The 24,660-nt window shown below is 37.3% G+C and overlaps 1 protein-coding gene across 19 annotated transcripts in view; it reads left to right on the top strand.

Moving 5' to 3' along the window:
* CDC42BPA (CDC42 binding protein kinase alpha) overlaps positions 1-24,660 on the top strand; it is a 333,148-nt gene that overhangs the window by 127,084 nt on the left and 181,404 nt on the right. For all 19 annotated transcript variants that reach the window (XM_078077878.1, XM_078077870.1, XM_078077877.1 and 16 more), the window contains exon 6: positions 22,462-22,555. In XM_078077878.1, coding sequence (XP_077934004.1) covers positions 22,462-22,555 — 94 coding nt within the window. The remainder of the gene's footprint in view (positions 1-22,461; positions 22,556-24,660) is intronic.

The raw sequence follows: 24,660 nt of genomic DNA, 5'->3' as shown, positions 1-24,660 counted from the left end.
ACAAGGTCAGGGGCCAGGATGGGGAGTGAGGCAGCACGTGGGAGTTCTTTGTGGTGATGGAACAGTTGTGTATCTTGAATGTGGTGGTAGTTACATGAATCAACACACGGGATGAGATTGATGGAACTACACACATGCGCGCATGCAGATTAAAAAAGGATACAGACCAAGAAGGTGTATAATCTAACATTAATGTATCCGTGTCAGTTTCCTGGTTTTGCCATCGAGCTGTGGCTGTAATATGTTGTTACCGGTGGAGAAGCTGGGTAGAACGGTGCATGGACTCAGTGCACTACTTACGCAATTTCCTTTGAGTCTGTAATCATTTCAAATTGAAAAAGTTTTAAGAAAAAAATAGCTCTATTACTTTCTTTTCTAAAGTCTGAAAACCAAGCCCAAGAAACTCTCCGTCGTGTCACACCTGCAATTTGTATAAATTTGGGTGAATTCATCCAGATTGCCAAATTTGCTTAGGCTCCTGGCCTGCCAGGAAATGATTTTTCTTACCATCTGTAAGGTTGGGACCTGTAATCCATGTACTTGGGTGTCATTGGCAGATAGATGACGTGCAAGTCACAAGGTAAGCTGAGACCACGTAGTGTAACAGTCAGTATTGAAGAGGATCCAGGACTGAGCCCTGAGGACTTCAGTATTTCGAGATTGGGTAGAGTAGGAGGAGTGGCCAACAAAGCAAACTAAGAAGGAACATTAGGAGGAAATAATGAGAGTGTAGATAAGGTGTCTTATGGAAAATCAAAGTAAATCATCTTTCCCTTCATATTTAATTACATTAATGCCTTAGCTGATATATTTCAAACATTTAATATCTTTGTTTGTGGATACTAGTGTCCTGGGTATTGGGAGTGGGAGTGAAGTCTGCTGTTTATGTAAGTATTATGCTTTTATATAAGTAATATGCTTTTTACATTCAATTTAGTATCTTTCGAAAAAAGACTAATTTTATTTATTTTTAAAGATTTTAATTTATTTGTCAGAGACAGAGAGAGAGAGCACAAGCAGGGGGAGCTGCAGGCAGAGAGAGAAGCAGGCTCCCCACTGAGCAAGGAGCCCGATGTGGGACTCGATCCCAGGATACTGGGATCATGACCTGAGCCAAAGGCAGACGCTTAATGGACTGAGCCACCCGGGCGTCCCGAAAAAAGACTAATTTTAAGCAAATAACTTCTGCTTCATTGTTGTGCCCAAGTTGGACAAATTTTTAATTTTGTAAATTCATTCACAAGTATTGTTCAATCAGTCCTGTTTTTCCAGTATGCTACCTATTTTCTTGGGTGAGAATACACAATAGGAGTGGAGGAAATACGCCCTCATTTGGAGAAATTACTTTGAGGTAAGCTTACCTATAATAATAGAGAGCAATTGAATGACAACAAAAACAGGTTTAAAAAAAAAGCAGTAAGAATTATATACCTAACCACTGTGGAGATGTAGAATAAGAGAGTAAATAGGTGGTGAACAAGTGAATCAGGGGGACCTCTTGGAAAAAGCCAGTCTGTGGTAGGAAGAAGATAGTTCAACATATTGAAGTAGCTTAGCTGAGGAAGGAAGACCAAAGTAAACAAGATATACAAAGAATGACCATTAAGGTTCAGAAATAAAATTTTATCATTATTTTAATGTTAAAGGCATCACTTGAATACTTAGAAAAATACAATATAAAAACATTGTTGTAAGAGCATATCTATATTTTTTAATGCTTTTAACAAATTGGCTATTTTTTAGCGGTCACTAAATACCTTATTTTTGATCTGTCACCTCAGATTTGAGACTTGCCATAGGTGCACTTTGATTTTCAACTTAAAGTCTGAATGCCAACATTTCCATTTTTGATTTGCTGAATAAGCACTATGCATTTTAAGAGTGTGTCCTTTCTTTTCAATCATTTATTTGCTTAAATGCAAAATTTGTGAAAGAGATTATTTCTAACAACTAAACAGTATCATGTGGCATATATCTGACTCTGGTTGATTAAAGTACATGCCAAATGTTGGGTTATAGTAAAGCAAGCTCTAATTATAGTTTGAAAAAAACCCCAACTTATTTCTAAATATGTTAATTAAACTCAGCAATAGGCTTGGTGTTCAAATTGTCAGCTACAACATCAGGCTTGCTAATAATAATGAAATACACAAAATCCTACTGGAACAACAACAAAGCTTGATCTGGTTAGAATGTTGTGTTTGATTATCCTGTGGTATAGTTTTAGATGACAAAAGTGGAAAGATGAGAATGTTTGTGGTGTTTTTAAAGAATACGTAGATAATCAGAATGTTAATTCTGATACCAAAGTGTTACCAGCCGATATTGTGTGTTCTTCAGTAGCCAGGATCTTACCTTGATTTCTGTTTCTTGTATAGGTTTTGCGATATCACCGTTTTAAGAGTGGTGCTCATGTTGTCCCCAAACTAGAAGGACCTTATTAGAAACTGCTTTGATAGAGAAGGGAAGGTCATTGATGGTGGGCAGATCATTTTGTCACAGAGATCAGTGATAATATAAAGTATATAATCCTTTAAACTTGTTGATTAGGGAGAATTAGATATGCATATATAATCTGGAGAGAGCAGTTCCTTTGTTTTAGATCACTTATCATTTTACAGTTCTTAGTGGCAATAGGTACCCATATAGTTAGGTAATGGTAGAATGTGAAACTAGTTTTTACAAATGGAGAATTCTCTCAGGGCGTCTGGGTGGCTCAGTTGGTTAAGCGTCTGACTCTTGGTTTTGGCTCAGGTTGTAATCTTAGGGTTGTGAGATCGAGCCCTGGGTGGGGCTTTGCACTGGGCCTGCAATCTGCTTGAGATTCTCTCTCTAAAAACAACAACAAAAAAGAATTGTCTCTCCATTTTAAACCCTTCAGTTTTTAAAAATGATCTAAAAATCACAAACTTTTCTTTATTGGTTCTACTCATAATAGCATTAGATATTGTCCTTGGTAATTAACATTAATAGTAATCATTAATCTATTACTGGCTCATGACTTTTTCCAAACTTTTTTCACCCAGTGGAGGAAAGAGTTATCTCTACCTTTTTGTACTACTTGCCAGTGACATTCAGGGGATGTTCATTAAAAATTGCTGTAAGATTTAATTATAAATAGTCTTTTTTAACAGCTTTATTGAGATGTAATTCACATACCATACAATTCAGTCAATTAAAATGTGCAGTGGTTTTTAGTGTATCCACAGATATGTTAAACCATTACCTCAGTCCGTTTTAAACCATTTTCATCACTTCAAACAGAAACCCTGTACCCTTAAGCTCTCACCTCCCTGTTCCCATATTTCCCTAGCCCTAAGGAACCATTAATCTCTCTGTCTCTATAGATTTGTCTATTCTGGACATTTAATATAAATGAAACATAATGGGTGTCTCTCGACTGGTTTCTTTCACTTAGCACATTGTTTTCAAGGTTCAGTCATGTTGTAGAGTATCCTAGAGTATACATCTCAGCTTAACCAGGTTGACTGCCTGGTAAAACTAAAACGCCAACATTTTCCAGAGATTTTTGACAGAGTCCATAGTGTGTCATGGATCACAATGTACATAGTACAATCGAAAATTACTCAGTCTATCAGAAAATTATGATTGAGCCTCAAGAGAAAAAAAGTGGACTGATAGCTCAAGATGACCCAGGTCAACTGACCTACATTTGAATTATAAGAATTATCAGATAAAACCTTTAAAAAAGTACTTATTTTAAGCATTCTTCATGAAGTAAAGGAAAACACATTTAAAATGAATGAGGTGATAGAAAATCTCAGTAGTGAAATAGAAAAAAAAAAAAGAACCAAATGAAAACTTCAGAATAGAAAAATATAGTATCTCAAATAAAATTTCACTGAATGGTTTCTGTATCAGAAAGGAGACTCATAAGAGAAAGTCAGTGAAATTGAGTATAGATCAGTAGAAATTATTCTATGCAAACTAGACATGGAAAGATTGAAAGAATGAACTGATAAGGGATGAAAAGATGTAACATATGTAATGGGAGCCCCGGAAAGACAGAATGGGACAGAAAAAATAATGGCTGAAGATGTCCCATATTTGGAGAAACATAGGAATTTAGAGAATCAACAATCACAGGAAGTCAAAACAATATAAATTCTAAGACAATCACACTCAGCACCTCCAAATCAAAGTGTGGAATACAAAGGACATGAAAAGTCTTGAAAGCATCTAGAGGAAAAATAACATTTTACATACCGGGGAAAAACAATCTGAGAGATCTCAGATTTCTCATCAAGACCAAAGGGGCTAAAAGATCATTGAACAATATGTTTACAACACTGGAAGGTAGAAAACTATCAACCTAGAATTTTGTATCCAATGAAAATTTCCTTCAGGAATGAAGTGACTTATTTCACTTAGCATAATCTCCTCCAGTCCCATCCATGTTGATACAAAGGTTTGGGTATTCATCGTTTCTGATGGCTGAGTAATATTCCATTGTATATATGGACCACATCTTATTTATCCATTTGTCTGTTGAAGGGCATGTCGGCTCTTTCCACAGTTTGGCTATTGCAGACATTGCTGCTATGAACATTGGGGTGCATATGGCCCTTCTTTTCACTACATCTGTGTCTTTGGGGTAAATAGCCAGGAGTGCAATTGCTGGGTCATAGGGTAGCTCATGTATCCATGAGAGACATGGATACATGAAACCCAAGAGAATTTATTGCTCAAGACCTTCCTTACCAGAAACGCTAATGACACATTTCAGAATGAAGGAAATGTTAGCAGAAGAAAATGTGCGTCTTCAAGAAAGAAGAGAGAGCATAATAAATGGTAAAAAAAATCTCAGTGTATATAAAACACTTTTTTTCCTCTTCTTTATTTTTTTAAAGATTAAAATTTTTTTTTTGTTTATTTTTAAGTAATCTCTACACCCAAGGTGGGGCTTGAACTCACAACCCTGAGATGAAGAGTTTCACGCTTCACCGACTGAGCCAGCCAGGTCACCCCTCTCTTAGGTTCTTTAAAACTTGACTGTTTAAAGAAATTTGTTTTGGTAGATATTCAGTGAACAAATATATAATATGTATGACAACTATAACATAATGGAGAGAGATAATGGCATAAGCAAATTCTAGTATAATTATAGACCTTTAAAAATTTTTTTTGAAAAAAGGAAAAAATCCTGTGGAGACAAAAAGAATAAGTGACTTATAGGGGAAAGAAAATGTGTTATAATCAGACAATTCGACAAAAAAGGTTTATGACAGAAAAAAAAAATCCTTTAAATATTTATGATACCCCAGAAGAAAGAACACGAACACAATCACCTTTCAGGTATAAAGAGCACAAACAAATGTCCTCAACTTGCAGGAGCCTGGGGAATGTTGATCCTTTGAATTTTTCCTGAACAATCTAGTACTCCGCTAGAGAATGAGCTACAGACAACCAAAATGACCATGGAGAGTCAGCTTAAGGACTGGAATTGCTCATTAAGTAATTGTAGAACTGAAACAGAAAACAAGTTAAGTGGGAGCGGAAACAGCATTTACGGCTGTACACTCTAGGAATGGACGTAGGGTGCAACTATAAAAGTAGGTGGTGATAATTGGGGGAATTTATACACATTTTTTTCAACTTGTTTTCAGGCATCAGATTTTTGGTTCTGGTATAAATAATGTTATTTTGAGATTGTTGTGTGTAAATGTGAAATAAAAGCAAATGCATGATTATGGAGTACTCCAATTCTCTTATGCCCCGTGTCCTTAAGAATCAGGCCTGTTGGTGAAGAAGAAAGGAGACACTGATATAAGATAGAAGAGGACAACTATAAACTCTGTAGTTCTGAATTTGAATTGGAAGTATCAGAATGAGCTGCTGAGATTTCCATAATTTGCAAGAAGGACTCCCATAATTTCCTGAAAACTGCTCTGCTTACAGTTTATGATGTGGAGAGAGAGTACAGATTAAACTCAGCCAAGAGAAGAAGTGCATAGGGCAGAGTTCAGGCGAGTACTGGTATTATATAAGACTGATGAATCACTGACCTCAACCTCTGAAACTAATAATACATTATATGTTAATTAATTGAATTTAAATTTATTTATTTATTTATTTATTTTTTTTTTTTTAAAGATTTTATTTATTTATTTGAGACAGAGAGAATGAGAGAGAGAGAGCACATGAGAGGGGGGAGGGTCAGAGGGAGAAGCAGGCTCCCTGCTGAGCAGGGAGCCCGATGCGGGACTCGATCCAGGGACTCCAGGATCATGACCTGAGCCGAAGGCAGTCGCTTAACCAACTGAGCCACCCAGGCACCCTAATTGAATTTAAATTTAAAAAAAAAAATAGGAATCCTCCTTGCTTCTGGCACCTGCAAGTGCAGCCCTGGTCCTGGGACCCTGCATCAGATAGGGAGGGTGAGGTGAGGAGAGAGTTATATCGTCATGCCAGCATCCTCCCTCACTTCCTGTTTCCCCAGGAAAGTGGAATATACAAATTCATACTTGTTATATCAAGCTAGTCCTGATTCAGGGATCCTTTTTGTCACTATTACTGCGTTTTGTTTTGGTTTTGCCTTGAAATTTACTTTGCGTGGTAAAATATAGGTGCACCAGGCTTTATTTAATAATGGCATTCACATCCCTCCGATTTTCTTTCATCTTATTTTTATTCTTTTCATTTTGAGCATCTCTTCTGTGTGCAGCAATTAGTTGTTTTTACTTGCTAAGCTAAAAAAAATTTCACTTATTTATTTTTTTTATTATGTTAGTCACCATACAGGACATCATTAGTTTTTGATGTAGTGTTCCACGATTCATTGTTTGCATATAACACCCAGTGCTCCATGCAATACGTGCCCTCCTTAATACCCATCACTGGGCTAACCCATTCCCTTGCCACCCTCCCCTCTAAAACCCTCAGTTTGTTTCTCGGAGTCCATAGTCTCTCATGGTTCGTCTCCCCCTCCGATTTTACCCCCCTTCATTTTTCCCTTCTAAGGTCCTCCATGCTATTTGTTATGTTCCACAAATAAGTGAAACCATATGATAACTGACTTTCTCTGCTTGACTTATTTCACTTAGCATAATCTCCTCCAGTCCCATCCATGTTGATACAAAGGTTTGGGTATTCATCGTTTCTGATGGCTGAGTAATATTCCATTGTATATATGGACCACATCTTATTTATCCATTTGTCTGTTGAAGGGCATGTTGGCTCTTTCCACAGTTTGGCTATTGCAGACATTGCTGCTATGAACATTGGGGTGCATATGGCCTTTCTTTTCACTACATCTGTGTCTTTGGGGTAAATACCCAGTAGTGCAATTGCTGGGTCATAGGGTAGCTCTATTTTCAATTTTTTGAGGAACCTCCACACTGCTTTCCAAAGTGGCTATACTAACTTGCATTCCCACCAACAGTTGTAAGAGGGTTCCCTTTTCTCCACAACCTCTCCAACATTTGTTGTTTCTTGCCTTGTCAATTTTTGCCATTCTAACTGGTATAAGGTAGTTCAATAAATGGTGCTGGGAAAATTGGACAGCTATATACAGAAGACTGAAACTCGACCATTCTCTTACACCATACACAAAGATAAACTCAAAATGGATGAAAGACCTCAATGTGAGACAGGAATCCATCAAAATCCTAGAGGAGAACATAGGCGGTAACCTCTTCGACATTGGCCACAGCAACTTTTTTCAAGACACGTTTCCAAAGGCAAGGGAAACAAAAGTGAAAATGAACTTTTGGGACTTAATCAAGATAAAAAGCTTCTGCACAGCAAAGGAAATAGTCAACAAAACAAAGAGGCAACCCACGGAATGGGAGAAGATTTTTGCAAATGACACTACAGACAAAGGGCTGATATCCAAGATCTATAAAGAACTTCTCAAACTCAACACCCAAAAAACAAATAATCAAATCAAAAAATGGGCAGAACACATGAACAGACACTTCTCAAAAGAAGACATACAAATGGCTAACAGACACATGAAAAAATGTTCATCATCATTAGCCATCAGGGAAATTCAAATCAAAACCACATTGAGATACCACTTTACACCAGTTAGAATGGCAAAAAATCTCTGTCACTTAAAACACTGCACGTAAAATACAAAGTACTAAATAAGCCTTAGGCGTTATTTTTATCAGGACAATATAGAGATTTAAAGAAGTCCTAGTAGGAACAAAACTGTAAGTATGTTGTATATTTAAAAAATAGTAACAATACTGTGAGCAACTGTACTCCAGTAAGATTTGGAAATGTGGATGAAATGTGCATTAGAAAACCATAAGCCACTGTAATGTCCTTAAGAAGAAATAGAAATCATCTGAATCACCTAAGAACATTTAAAGAAACTGAGTCTGTAATGGGACGTTCTCCTTCCACAAGACTTCAATCTCGTATATTTTTAGGCATTTTGTACCTTTCCCCCCTTTATTTTTTACATTGAAATACATATGATAAAATACACAAGTGCTAGATGTGCCATGATGACAACGGATATACCTGTGTAGCCGTCATCGCAATCCAGATGTAGAATGTTTTTATCACCGTGAAAATTGCTTTGCGCTCTTTCCCAGTTAACGTTTGTTTCTCCAGCTACCGGTTGTTCTGGTTTCTATCCCCATAACTTAGTTTTACCTGTTCTGAAACTTTTTATAAATAGAATTCTACATCATGTATTCTTTTCTGTATGATGTCTTTTTTATCAACATAAAGGTTTTGAGATTCATTCAGTTTGATGTATATGACAGTAGATTTTTCTTTATTGGTAAGTAGTCTTCCATTGTATAAATAATATGACAATTTATCCACCTCCCTGTTGATGGCCATTTGAGTTTTTTTTTTCCCATTTTGAGCTGTTACAGTATAGCTGCTGTGAACATTGTTTTACTCCATGTGGTCTTTTTTTTTTTTAATTTTTTATTGTTATGTTAATCCCCATACATTACATCATTAGTTTTAGATATAGTGTTCCATGATTCATTGTTTGTGCATATCACCCAGTGCTCCATGCAGAACGTGCCCTCCTCAATACCCATCACCAGGCTAACCCATCCTCCCACCCCCCTCCCCTCTAGAACCCTCAGTTTGTTTTTCAGAGTCCATCGTCTCTCATGGTTCTTCTCCCCCTCCGATTTCCCCCCCTTCATTCTTCCCCTCCTGCTACATTCTTCTTCTTCTTTTTTTCTTTCTTAACATATATTGCATTATTTGTTTCAGAGGTACAGATCTGAGATTCAACAGTCTTGCACAATTCACAGCGCTCACCAGAGCACATACCCTCCCCAGTGTCCATCACCCAGTCACCCCATCCCTCCCACCCCACCCCCCACTCCAGCAACCCTCAGTTTGTTTCCTGAGATTAAGAATTCCTCATATCAGTGAGGTCATATGATACATGTCTTTCTCTGATTGACTTATTTCGCTCAGCATAATACCCTCCAGCTCTATCCACGTCGTTGCAAATGGCAAGATCTCATTCCTTTTGATGGCTGCATAATATTCCATTGTGTATATATACCACATCTTCTTTATCCATTCATCTGTCGATGGACATCTTGGCTCTTTCCACAGTTTGGCTATTGTGGACATTGCTGCTATAAACATCGGGGTGCACGTACCCTTTCGGATTACTACTTTTGTATCTTTGGGGTAAATACCCAGTAGTGCAATTGCTGGATCATACGGTAGCTCTATTTTCAACTTTTTGAGGAACCTCCACACTGTTTTCCAGAGTGGCTGCACCAGCTTGCATTCCCACCAACAGTGTAGGAGGGTTCCCCTTTCTCTGCATCCCCGCCAACATCTGTCATTTCCTGACTTGTTAATTTTAGCCATTCTGACTGGTGTGAGGTGGTATCTCATTGAGGTTTTGATTTGGATTTCCCTGATGCTGAGCGATATTGAACACTTTTTCATGTGTCTCTTGGCCATTTGGATGTCTTCTTTGGAAACATGTCTGTTCATGTCTTCTGCCCATTTCTTGATTGGATTCTTTGTTCTTTTGGTGTTGAGTTTGATGAGTTCTTTATAGATTTTGGATACTAGCCCTTTATCTGATATGTCATTTGCAAATATCTTCTCCCATTCTGTCAGTTGTCTTTTGGTTTTGTTGACTGTTTCCTTTGCTTTGCAAAAGCTTTTTATCTTGATGAAGTCCCAATAGTTCATTTTTGCCCTTGCTTCCCTTGCCTTTGGCGATGTTTCTAGGAAGAAGTTGCTGCAGCTGAGGTCGAAGAGGTTGCTGCCTGTGTTCTCTTTTAGGATTTTGATGGACTCCTGTTTCACATTGAGGTCTTTCAACCATTTGGAGTCTATTTTTGTGTGTGGTGTAAGGAAATGGTCCAGTTTCATTCTTCTGCATGTGGCTGTCCAATTTTCCCAACACAGTTTGTTGAAGAGACTGTCTTTTTTCCATTGGACATTCTTTCGTCCTTTGTCAAAGATTAGTTGACCATAGAGTTGAGGGTCCATTTTTGGGCTCTCTGTTCTGTTCCATTGATCTATGTGCCTGTTTTTGTGCCAGTACCATACTGTCTTGATGATGACAGCTTTGTAGTAGAGCTGGAAGTCCGGAATTGTGATGCCACCAGCTTGGCTTTTCTTTTTCAGCATTCCTCTGGCTATGCGGGGTCTTTTCTGGTTCCATACAAATTTTAGGATTATTTGTTCCATTTCTTTGAAAAAAGTGGATGGTATTTTGATGGGGATTGCATTGAATGTGTAGATTGCTCTAGGTAGCATTGACATCTTCACAATATTTGTTCTTCCAGTCCATGAGCATGGAACGTTTTTCCATTTCTTTGTGTCTTCCTCAATTTCTTTCATAAGTATTTTATAGTTTTCTGAGTACAGATCCTTTGCCTCTCTGGTTAGATTTATTCCTAGGTATCTTACGGTTTTGGGTGCAATTGTAAATGGGATCGACTCCTTAATTTCTCTTTCTTCTGCCTTGTTGTTGGTGTATAGGAATGCCACTGACTTCTGTGCATTGATTTTATATCCTGCCACTTGACTGAATTCCTGTATGAGTTCTAGCAGTTTTGGGGTGGAGTCTTTGGGATTTTCCACATAAAGTATCATATCATCTGCAAAGAGTGAGAGTTTGACTTCTTCTTTGATGATTTGGATGCCTTTGATTTCTTTTTGTTGTCTGATTGCTGTGGCTAGGACTTCCAATACTATGTTGAATAGCAGTTGTGATAGTGGACATCCCTGCCATGTTCCTGACCTTAGGGGGAAAGCTCTCAGTTTTTCCCCATTGAGAATGATATTCGCTGTAGGTTTTTCATAGATGGCTTTTATGGTATTGAGGTATGTACCCTCTATGCCTATACTCTGAAGAGTTTTGATCAAGAAAGGATGCTGTACTTTGTCAAATGCTTTTTCTGTATCTATTGAGAGGATCATATGATTCTTGTTCTTTCTTTTGTTAATGTATTGTATCACGTTGATTGATTTGCGGATGTTGAACCAACCTTGCAGCCCAGGGATAAATCCCACTTGGTCGTGGTGAATAATCCTTTTTATGTACTGTTGGATCCTATTGGCTAGTATTTTGGTGAGAATTTTTGCATCCATGTTCATCAGGGATATTGGTCTGTAGTTCTCCTTTTTGATGGGGTCTTTGTCTGGTTTTGGGATCAAGGTAATGGTGGCCTCATAAAACGAGTTTGGAAGTTTTCCTTCCATTTCTATTTTTTGGAACAGTTTCAGAAGAATAGGTATTAATTCTTCTTGAAATGTTTGGTAGAATTCCCCTGGGAAGCCATCTGGCCCTGGGCTTTTGTGTTTTGGGAGATTTTTGATGACTGCTTCAATTTCCTTAGTGGTTATAGGTCTGTTCAGGTTTTCTATTTCTTCCTGGTTCAGTTTTGGTAGTTGATACATCTCTAGGAATGCATCCATTTCTTCCCGGTTATCTAATTTGCTGGCATAGAGTTGCTCATAATATGTTCTTATAATTGTTTGTATTTCTTTGGTGTTGGTTGTGATTTCTCCTCTTTCATTCATGATTTTGTTGATTTGGGTCATTTCTCTTTTCTTTTTGATAAGTCTGGCCAGGGGCTTATCAATCTTGTTAATTCTTTCAAAGAACCAGCTCCTAGTTTCGTTGATCTGTTCTACTGTTCTTTTGGTTTCTATTTCATTGATTTCTGCTCTGATCTTTATTATTTCTCTTCTCCTGCTGGGTTTAGGCTTTATTTGCTGTTCTTTCTCCAGCTCCTTTAGGTGTAGGGTTAGGTTGTGTACTTGAGACCTTTCTTGTTTCTTGAGAAAGGCTTGTATTGCTATATACTTTCCTCTTAGGACTGCCTTTGCTGTATCCCATAGATTTTGAACAGTTGTGTTTTCATTTTCATTGGTTTCCATGAATTTTTTTAATTCTTCTTTAATTTCCTGGTTGACCCATTCATTCTTTAGTAGGATGCTCTTTAGCCTCCATGTATTTGAGTTCTTTCCAACTTTCCTCTTGTGATTGAGTTCTAGTTTCAAAGCATTGTGGTCTGAAAATATGCAGGGAATGATCCCAATCTTTTGGTACCGGTTGAGACCTGATCTATGACCTAGGATGTGATCTATTCTGGAGAATGTTCCATGGGCACTAGAGAAGAATGTGTATTCCGTTGCTTTGGGATGGAATGTTCTGAATATGTCTGTGAAGTCCATTTGTTCCAGTGTGTCATTTAAAGTCTTTATTTCCTTGTTGATCTTTTGCTTAGACAATCTGTCCATTTCAGTGAGGGGGGTGTTAAAGTCCCCCACTATTATTGTATTGTTGTCAATGTGTTTCTTTGCTTTTGTTATTAATTGGCTTATATAATTGGCTGCTCCCATGTTAGGGGCATAGATATTTACAATTGTTAGATCTTCTTGTTGGATAGACCCTTTAAGTAGGATATAGTGTCCTTCCTCATCTCTTATTATAGTCTTTGGTTTAAAATCTAATTTGTCTGATATAAGGATTGCCACCCCAGCTTTCTTTTGGTGTCCATTAGCATGGTAAATGGTTTTCCACCCCCTCACTTTACATCTGGGGGTGTCTTTGGTTCTAAAATGAGTCTCTTACAGACAGCATATCGATGGGTCTTGTTTTTTAATCCAATCTGATAGCCTGTGTCTTTTGATTGGGGCATTTAGCCCATTTACATTCAGGGTAACTATTGAAAGATAGGAATTTAGTGCCATTGTATTGCCTGTAAAGTGACTGTTACTGTGTATTGTTTGTGTTCCTTTCTGGTCTATGTTGCTTTTAGGCTCTCTCTTTGCTTAGAGGACCCCTTTCAAGATTTCTTGTAGGGCTGGTTTCGTGTTTGCAATTTCCTTTAGTTTTTGTTTGTCCTGGAAGCTTTTTATCTCTCCTTCTATTTTCAATGACAGCCTAGCTGGATATAGTATTCTTGGCTGCATATTTTTCTCATTTAGTGCTCTGAATATGTCCTGCCAGTCCTTTCTGGCCTGCCAGGTCTCTGTGGATAAGTCTGTTGCCAATCTAATGTTTCTACCATTGTAGGTTACAGATCTCTTGTCCCGAGCTGCTTTCAGGATTTTCTCTTTGTCTCTGAGACTCGTAAGTTTTACTATTAGATGTCGGGGTGTTGACCTATTTTTATTGATTTTTTATTGATATTGCAGTATTCCCCTAGTGCTGGAGAGGGGTTCTCTGTGCTTCCTGGATTTTGATGCCTGTTTCCTTCCCCAAATTAGGGAAGTTCTCTGCTATAATTTGCTCCATTATACCTTCTGCCCCTCTCTCTCTTTCTTCTTCTTCTGGGATCCCAATTATTCTAATGTTGTTTTGTCTTATGGTATCGTTTATCTCTCGAATTCTGCCCTCGTGATCCAGTAGTTGTTTATCTCTCTTTTTCTCAGCTTCTTTATTTTCCATCATTTGGTCTTCTCTATCACTAATTCTTTCTTCTGCCTCATTTATCCTAGCAGTTAGCGCCCCCATGTTTGATTGCACCTCTACTTGGTTAGATTTAGTTCTTTTACTTCTCCAGAAAGGGTTTCTCTAATAACTTCCATGCTTTTTTCAAGCCCAGCTAGTATCTTTAAAGTGATGATTCTGAACTCTAGATCTGACATCGTACTAATGTCCGTATTGAGTAGGTCCCTGGCAGTCGGTACTACCTCTTGTTCTTTTTGTTGAGGTGATTTTTTCTGTCTTGTCATTTTGTGCAGAGGAGAATAGATTAATGAGAGAACAAAATGCTAGCAGGGTAACAACGTCCCCAGAAAATATACTCTAAACAAATCAGAAAAGACCTGAAGCAGTGGGAAAAGAAAGGGAAAGAGAGAAAAAAGAAAAAGAAAGAAAAAAAGAAAAAGATAAAGATAAAGATAAAAACAAACAAAAACAGAACAAAACAAAACAAAAACAGAATGTGATCTAATATGATCAGGCTGGTTTATAGATCAGTGCCACACATAGATTTTGGGTGTATTTTGGTCTGTTAAAAGAAAGTGCCTCCCAAAATTTTAAAGAAAGAAAAACTTATATATGTACAAAAATAAGGGTTGATATGATGAAGGGATGGAATATGAATGTAAAGATGGAAATTATAAAAAATTTTATAAAAGGAATTGATAAGTTGTTTGAAAAAAGAAAGAAGAGGATTTAAAAAAAAAAAAGAAAAAAGGGAGAGAATGTGATCAGGCAGGGGAGTAGGAAAAAACCATACACTAGAGATTTAGAGTATATTTTGATCTGTTAGAAGAAACTATCTCAAAATTTTAAAGAGAGAACAACTTATATATATATGCCAAAAATACGGGTAACTACTATGAAGGGATAGAATATGACTCTAAAAATGAAAAATAAAAATGTTTTTTTAAAAAAGGGATTGATAAGATGTTGGTTGAAAAAGGGAAAAAGAAAAATTCAAAAAAAAGAAAAAAGAAAAAAAGACAGTTAAAAAAAATAATTAACTTTGAAAGACTAAAGAATCATGGTAAAAAAGCCATGAATTCTATGTGCAGTATTCCCCTAGTGCTGGAGTTCTGCCGTTCTCACTGATCGGTAAACCTGGTCTTGGCTGACTGTTCTCGCTGATCTTCTGGGGGAGGGGCCTGTTGCCGTTGTTCCCAAATGTCTTTGCCGGAGGCGGAATTGCCCCGCCCTTGCCCGGTCCAGGCTAAGTAATCTGCTCGGGTTTGCTCTGGGAGCTTTTGTTCCCTGCAAGCTTTCCGTACAGCTTTGGAGGCGGAGAGTGAAAATGGCGGCCTCCCAGTCTCCGCCCCGGAGGGGCCGAGAACTCGGGGCCCCGCTCCTCAGTGAGCCCCCAGAGAAAAGCAGTCAGTCACTCCCGTCTCCCCGGTCTCCGGCCGCACTCCGTGCTCACCCGGCCTGTGACCGCGCGTTTCTCTCTCTGGCACCCGACCCCGGGTGGAGTCTCCAAACCCAGCAGATCCCCGCGGTGTGCTCCCGCACCTCTCCTCCCGGGGGAAGAAGGTGAGTCTCCCCGGATCTGCCGCTTGTTGGGTCCCTGCTGGAGGAGCAGTGGCCCGACTGTGCCGCGGATCAGGGTTTATGGGAACCCCGAGCTGAGAGCCTGTGCCTCGGCTCGGCTCTGCAGCCGGCCTCCCTGCTCCGATACCTGGGAGCTCTGCCGCACTCAGGCACCCCTGGTCTTTCTGTGACCCCGAGGGTCCTGAGACCACACTGTCCCGCGAGGGTTCCACCCCCCACTTAGCCACCAGAGTGATGTCCCTCAGGGGAGCAGACTTCTAAAAGTTCCGATTTTGTGCTCCATGGCTCTATCACTTGCCAGAAGCGGCCGATGGAGGCCCTTCCCCCGCCTTCTATCCTCCCGAATATCGCCTCGGATTCACTTCTCCGCACGCCCTACCTTCCAGAAAGTGGTCGCTTTTCTGTTCAGAGAGTTGTTGCTCTTCTTTTCTTCGATCTCCTGTTGAGTTTGTAGGTGTTCAGAATGGTTTGATCCCTATCCAGCTGAATTCCTGAGAGGAGACGAAATCCAGGTCTCCTACTCCTCCGCCATCTTGCTCCGCCCCCCCTACTCCATGTGGTCTTATGGATGAAGAGGTTCTCTTTTACTTTTAAGAAAGCAATAATTGAATCCTGTATAAATTGTTTCAGAAAATTTGAGTTTTCGAAAAGCCATTTACCTCACCTTATGAAGATAGTAAAACCTTGATAACAAAACTTGAGGATAGTACAAGAAAAGAGTGTTAATATAGAACAATATCACTTATGAGAAGAAAAGCGAAAGTCCTAAAGGGACAATTGAATCAAACTCAGCAGTGTAGATGTTATATTTATCAATACTAATAAGACAGGCTTATTTTTCAATTTAATGTCTCTGAAATTGGGATGCTTTTTAAAATAATGGCTTCTAAAATTATAGTTGTGTGTTCTCTCCTTTAGTGGCACATGACATAGTGGTGCATCTTTATAATCAATGGAATTTTAGACTCCATGATACATGGTACATTAAAAAACAGAAGTACAGTCATGTGGGTTTCATCCCAGGATGCAAGGGAGTTTCAACATTAGACCATCTATTAGTGTAATACTATACTAATAAGTTGAAGGAGGAAAACCATAAAATCTCAATACTAAAAGTAATAAAATTGAATATCCATTTCTGATACTTTTAGCAAATTACGAGTTGAAGATAATTCTCATAACCTGATACTGAATTTCTACTGAAAATCTAAACCAAGGATCATACTTAATGGCGAAACATTAGAAACATTCCCACTAAAATTGAAAGCAAGATGAGAATGTTTCTTTGAAGAAAATCCCATTCACAATAGCAACAAAACTGTAAGGTACCCAAAACTATAGATAATAAAACATAGATATATAAAATAAATACATAGATACATAGTTAAAAAAGATAAGTAATAGCTATATAGATAATAAAAGTTCTGTGCAGAAAACATTCAGTATTATTGAATGACATAAAAGAATATTCATAAGTAAGATACACTGTATACATGGATGGGAATAGTCTTCTTATAAAGACATCAGTTCCATCAGATTAATATATAAAACCATTGTGAGTCCCATCAAAATCTCAGTGTGTTCTATGGAACATATTAAGTTAATCCTAGCATTCATCTGGAAGAGCCATGAAATGTTAAAAACCTGGTCTGCGGGTGTAGAGAGGTCATTACAGAGCTTTTGTAATTAAAATAGTGTGGTATTGGTCCAGGTATAGGCGTATACATAGGATGATCATGTATCTCAGTTTGCCTAGATCAGTTCCAGATTATGCTTGTTGTTCTGGTGATTATTAATAGGCTTCCTTTTACCCTGAAAGCTGTTCAGGGAGACTGCTTTAGGAATTTCTGAAACAGACCGATTGGATTTGCAAGCTAAGTGATGGTATAAATCAGTGGTGAAAGGATGTCATTCAATCAGTGGTGTTGGGACAGAAAGAAATGGGATGGGTCTTTATCTCACACTACATGCAAACATTTATTCCAGGGAGACTAAAACTTTAAAACTTATAAAAGAAAATATAGGACATTATCTGTATGACCTCTGGGAGAAGGTAAGGGAAATTTCCTGGGACACAAACCACAAATTATGAGAGTAGAATTGTGGTTGCAAAGGGCTGGGGAGATAGGGAGAGGTTGGTCAAAGGGTACAAACTTACAATTATAAGATGGATAAGGTCTTGGGGCACCTGGATGGCTTAGTAGTTTTAGCGTTCGACTCTTGATTTCGGCTCAGGTCACAATCTCAGGGTCGTGGGTTCGAGCTCTGTGTTGGGCTCCTCACTCAACGGGGAGTCAGCTTGGAGATTATCTCTTCCTCTCCCTCTGCCTTTCTCCCCCTAAGTAAATAAATCTAAAAAAAAAAAAAAGATGAATAAGGTCTGAGAAGCTAATGTATAATGTGACTATAGTTGATAAAACTGTGTTGTATAACTGAACTTTTCTAAGAGAATGGAAATTGTTTTACTGAAAAACACCACCAAAAACAAAAGAACACATGATTAGTGTGTTAACTCAACAGTGAGAATCCTTTCATGATGTGTATGTATATCAAATCATCATGTTGTATACTCTAAATATATGACAATTTTATTTGTAAGTTATATCTCAGTAAAGCTGAAAATAGTGAAAAAGACAAAAATTGTAAATTGTAAGACTACATTGACCTTAAATAATTTTTTTTACGAATAAGACATTATAAACAATGTGAGAAAACAAGCCCACATGCTGAGAGAAGAGATTTGTAACACATGTAAACTAAGCTTGAGTAAACAGAATTCCTGAATATTAACCCAAACCCAAAAAATGAACAGCACACACACAGTATAAGAAAATGGCAAAGGAGGGGCCCCTGGGTGGCTCAGATGGTTAAGCATCTGCCTTCGGCTCAGGTCATGATCCCAGGGTCCTGGGATTGAGCCCCACCTCGGCTCAGCGGGGAGCCTGCTTCTCCCTCTCCCTCTGCCTCTCTCCCTGCTCATGCTCTCTCTCTTTCTCTCTCTCTCTCTCTCTGTGTCTCAAATGAATAAATAAAATCTTTAAAAAAAAAAAAAAGAAAATGGCAAAGGATATTAACTGGCATTTTACAGAAGAGGAATGTGAGATGACTAGTGATAATGTAAAAAAAGATTCTTAACCTTAGTGGTATTCATGCTTGTAAAGTTGAAGACTCACATGTCTTTCATCATAGCAATTCCACTTCTAGGTATACAGCCTGGAGAAACGTTCATAGATGAGCACTAGGCAACATTAGTAAAAATACTCATTTCAGAATTTTGTATGATAGCAAAATAATCAACATCTAAAATTGTTAAGAACTAAATTCTATAATCAGGAGAACTGATAAATTTGGTCTATGAAAGTATTCCATATAGCAATTAAATCTAACAAACTAGAACAATGTGTATCAATGTGGGTAACATGTTTTAGCAACAGTATTAGAATAAAACCACATTTCAAAGGCTACACACAGTTTGACATCAGTTATAAAGTTTAAAGACATTCAGAAAAATAGTCTTATGGTTGTATATATGTACTAATAATATAAAATATGTATGGATATAGTAAATGCCAGGGTAGTGGTTGCTAACCTGTGGGGAGTGGATGAAGGAGAGAATATGGAAAGGTAAAGGGATACTTAGGGAGCGTCAATTCTATCCTGTTAAATATTTTCCATTTCATTATTTATTATTTGTTATAAATATAGATATAATTTATTTGTCTAATTAAGTTTTAATATTTCCTACTTTTAAAATAGCCTAAAATATTATTGATGATTATGAATCCTTTCACTCTTCTCCTTTTCTGTAATGCCTTTCGTCTTCTTTAAAATCTGAGAAATATGCCAATAGCAGTATGTGTAGTGACTATACAGCTTGATATTTTTTAAAATAAAGAATAGAATCATTTTTTATACTTCTCTAAAAATGGTTTAGGTAATTTTTAAGGTTCCTTCCAGCACTAAAGTATACTTCTTTGATGTTTCCAAACAACAGAAAAATCTTTTTTTAATACACCATTCTGGCAGTGGGATAAATTCAAACTTTGAGGATAATGAAGCCAATTTCCTGTAAAAGTTGTTTTCAGTCCATCTGTCTGCCTGTCTCTGTTAAGCAGTCATTTGTCATCTTCAAGAGGTGTCACCAAACTTTTTATGTAGAAGGCCAAACAGGAGATATTTTAGGCTTGGAAGGCCACAGTGTCTGTAGTCAGAACTCCTCAACTCACTCTGCTGTTGTAATGAGAAAGCTGCCATAGATAATACTTAACCAACTGAGCCACCCAGGCGCCCCATGCCATAGATGATACTTTATAAGTGAATGGATGTGACTTTATTTACAATGAAATTTTATTTACAAAAATGGTCAGTGGGCTGGATTTGGCCTCTAGGTCAACATTTGCCAACTCATGATGTACAACACACAGAAATTACTTCAATAATATTATCCTCTTATTGCAGATGGGAAAAAGGAGCCATAGAGACCTTAAGTGGTATCATTCAGGTTAAATTAAAGGACCCTTACCTAAGGAGACATACCTACAGAAATGTTGCCATGGTCAATGTCAAAGAGATTACTGCCTGTGTTTTCTTTTAGTTTTATGGTTTCAGGTCTCACATTTAAGTCTTTAATCCATTTTGAGTTTATTTTTGTAAATGGTGTAGGAAGGTGGTCCAGTTTCATTCTTTTGCATGTAGCTGTCCAATTTTCACAATGCCATTTATGGAAAACACTGTCTTTTCCCCACTGTATATTCTTGCCTCCTTTGTCATAGGTTAATGGGCCATATAAGCTTGGGTTTATTTCTGGGCTCCCTATTCTTTTCCATTGATGTCTGTTTTTGTGCCAGTACCATGCTGTTTTGATTACTACAACTTTGTAGTATATCTTGAAATCTAGGATTGTGATACCTCCAGCTTTATTTTAGATATGTCTCTTCAAGCAAGGGAAACAAAAGCAAGAATAAACTGTTGGGACTACATCAAAACAAAAAGCTTTTGCACAGTGAAGGAAACCATCAAAAAGATGAAAAGCAACCTATTAAATGGGAGAAGACATTTGTAGATGATATATCCAGTAAAGGGATAATATCCAAAATATATGAAGAACTCAAACATAAATAGCGAAAAACCAAACAGTCTAATAAAAAAATGAGCATAAGAACTAAATAGACTTTTTTCAGAAGACAAAATGGCCAACAGGTACCTGAAAAGTTGCTCTACATCACTCATCATCAAAGAAATGCAAATCAAAACCACAATAAGATGTTACCTCATACCTGTCAGGATGGCTAGGATAAAAAAAGACAAGAAATAACAGGTGTTGGTGAGGGTGTGGAGAAAAAGAAACCCTTGTGCACTGTTGGTGGGATTATAAACTGGTGTAGCCACTGTGGAAAACATCATAGAAGTTCCTCAAAAAAATTAAAAATAGAGATACCATATAATCCAGTAATTCCATTCCTGGGTATTTACCCAAAGACACAAAACACTAATTTGAGAAGATATATGCACCCTTATGTGTATTGCAGCATTATTTACAAAGCCAAGATATGGAAGCAGCCAAAGTATCCATTGATAGATGAATGGACAAAGAAGATATGGTGTGTGTGTGTGTGTACATACATACATGTATATATATGGAATATATACAGTGAAATATTAACCATAAAAAGAATATGATTTTGCCATTTGTGACAACATGGATGTACCTGGAGAGTATTATGCTAAATGAAGTAAGTCAGAGAAAGACAAATACCATGTGATTTTATCTATATGTAGGTCTAAAAAATAAAACTAATGAAAAGGAAAGAAATAAAAAAGTAGACTCTTAAATACAGAGAACAGACTGATGGTTGTCAGAGGGGAGGTGGGTCGGGGATGGATGAAATAGATAAATGGGATTAAGAGGTACAGACTTCCAGTTATAAAATAAATAAGGAAAGAGATTAAAAAAAAGGTGACCCTAACCACATGGTAATAGAATTCTTTTGGCATATATGATGTTCATAGATAATTTTTTTCCTTCGTCTACATGTAGAATATGTTGAGAAAGTCTGATCTCTTAATTTTTCAGAATTAATCTTTAGATTGTGATTAGAAAACACATTGCTGGGTCTTTACAGGAATCATTTTATGTATTTTGCTGAAGTTTGCATCCCTTTTCCTTATTCACATGTAGAAACAAATACAAAAACTGGTGTGATTTAATTTGCTGTTAATTAGATTTGTATATTTTACAAGCCTTTGACTTAACATCCATAAATAGCTTTATAGAACATAAATTACTACTAAGCAGTTGTGTCAGTTGTATTTCAAATAAGCTTTATGAAGAAATTTCTTTGCAATCACTTTGACTCAAAGTAATTGAACATTTATTTATTTACATTTACGTTCAAGGCCTAGGAAGTATATTTTTTCCTCTCCAATTTCATGGGCTAGAGAATAGTATGTTTTGTATATATCAAATAATTATGGCTCTTCTCTGTATACAAAAAGTAGGCCTACCATGGTCATACTGGAATCTTTGCAAATCTAAATTAATTTAACTTGAATGAAAACTGCCAGGAAGGGGCACCTGGGTGGCTTAGTCAGTGAAGTGTCCGACTCTTATTTCAGCTCAGGTCATAATCTCAGGGTTGTGAGATCAAGCCTCATGTTGGGCTCCACGCTCAGCTTAAGATTCTTTTTCTCCCTCTCCCTATGCCCCACCCCCACTCACTCACGCAGGCATGCGCTCTCTCTCTCTTAAAGAAAAAAAAAAAAAAAGATAAAAAAACTGCCAAAAAGCTTTTTATCTCCAGAACACTGAAAGTGCATGTGTTTCAGAAAGTTATCATATGAATCAGAGCCAGGATTTGAACCCATAATGTAGTCAAGTAGGTGTTCTTAGAGTATTAATTTTAAAAGAAGTTGAGATTTTCAGACAAATTTTTATCTTACCAAGTAAATGGTTGTATTTATTTTTCTCAACTAAAAATTGAATGTGTCTGTCTTTTCAGGGACATCAAACCTGATAATATATTGATGGATATGAATGGACATATTCGATTAGCAGATTTTGGTTCTTGTCTGAAGCTGATGGAAGATGGAACGGTAAATAAAGATAAATCTCAAGTCACTTTATCCACAGATATCTCCCTTGCTACTTGTCCTCTTTATCTGTTTTGGAAACCATCTATTTATATTATCTAAGTATCCATCCATCCATCCATCCATTTGTCTTTCTATGCTCCACCTTTTCCCACAGTGGCATTAGGGATACTTATTCATAATAGGGTCTGTTTACAAAGTCCAATGCCATTTTTAACTGCTTATATTAATGATGTTAAGATTGATATAATGTGTCTTTTATGAGAACCTTGTTTGGTTTTTTTCTTTAGCCGAACTGTTTGTTATTGTACTTGAGATATTTTCACAGTTTAAGAGAGGTGAATAAAATAAGTCCCACATGGAAGAAGAAAATGTGACTCCTTCTTCACCTTTATTTTTTTTTTTTAATCTTTCTTTCCTTGTTGTCTAGTTTTTTTGAGGGACAATATTCTACAAATGAATGATCAGAACATCCTCTACGTGGATTTAGTTTCACATTCCCATTTGGTTTACTTCTACTAACCCTAGATCCCTCATATAAACTTAAAAGTTTATATGCCCCAATTTTATTCCCTGTTTTGTTTGTTTTTACTTCATCTTCCTGGCTGTATAGCAGAAGTCCAAATACATGTAATTTCACTTTGGCAGAAACTATTTTGGAGAGCAGTTTATATAATATATTCCAAAGGCCATGAAAATGTCATATGATTTTGGACCAGTAATTTGACTTCTGAAAATTTATCCTAAGGAGATAAACTTTAAAAAAATAGATTATATGACTTCTGCCTCTGGCCATGATGAAAGGAGTAATCGGTACCAAATTGTCCTCTCACTATAAAAAACTGTAAAATTGTACATAATATTTGGGACAGCTGTTTTCAGGCAATGGACAACAGGCAGCATAAGACTGTTATCTTTGAGAGAAATGAATTCATGAGATGTACCTTACAGTTTCCCAGGATGGGGACTGTATGCAGGTTCTGATGCAGAAACCTAGAGTTAGAGCCGAGGGTAGTAGTCATACAGAGCTGAGGAGGAAGACATCAGAGGTGAGTTAGTTGAGTTAGTTAGTCTGCAGTGCTTAACACTGGAGAGGAGGGAGTTGTTCAGAGAGAGGGCCTAAAGATATGGGGCTATCTTCTGAAGGTTGGGCTGTACATATGCAGTATAAGACAGAAGACATACCAAATTATAGATGCTGTGCATCTGAAAATTGAACAGGTTACTGGAAATCAAGCAGTGCTGGAGAAGAGACAGTACATGGGGACACTGGAATTTCGGCCCTGGGGAGCTATTTAACACCTTTATAACATGTAAGACTTACTCCAAACCTGTGTAACAGTCTAAATCCAAGTCCTGATAAAATTCATTGAGTTTGAAAGTGGTCCGCCAAGTCAAGGGGATTGAGATGAATTTTAGAGTTTCTACAAATCTGCCCCCAAAGATTGTAACTGTAAGCTAACCCTTGTTTAAAGAGATCAGGCAGTATTTTTTTTATCTGCTTCAATAATAATTAACATCTTCAGCGGAAGATAACAGAGTCCATACTCTCTATAATATCTTTCTGTCAATGACCAACATTCAATTAGAAATCACGAGACCAAACAAAAATGGGGAGAGGGATAGGGATTGTGATACAGACTTAAAAAATAAAAGTAGTCAATAGAAACTTTGATAGCACAGATGTTGGATTTAGCAGACAGAGACGTAATGAAGCTATCATAAATGTGTTTTTTTAAATAAATATGTCTAAAGAATCAAAATACAGTCTTAAAGATGGCTCAGATAAGGAATCTCAGCGGGAAAAGAAATCAAATGGACCTTTTAAGAACTTGAAAAGTGTAGGAATAGAAATAAATAACTCACAGGAGTAGGTTAATGGCAGATTAGAGATGAGAGAAGAAAGTGCCAGTGAGTTTGAAGACAGGTCAATAGTGATGATCCAGTCTGAAGAACAGAGAGGAAAAGATTGAAGCAAAATAAATTCAGGCCCAGGGTTCTACATGATTGGAATACTAGAAGGAGAAGAGAGTGAAACAGGGGCAGAAAGAATTTGTAGGATTGATGGCTCAGACTTACCAAATATGATGAAAAACACAAATGTAAGA

Source organism: Halichoerus grypus, chromosome 7 (assembly GCF_964656455.1).
Source record: "Halichoerus grypus chromosome 7, mHalGry1.hap1.1, whole genome shotgun sequence".
NCBI lineage: Eukaryota > Metazoa > Chordata > Mammalia > Carnivora > Phocidae > Halichoerus > Halichoerus grypus.
Note: the sequence above shows the minus strand (reverse complement) of the source record. Positions and strands in the feature narration are given on the sequence as shown.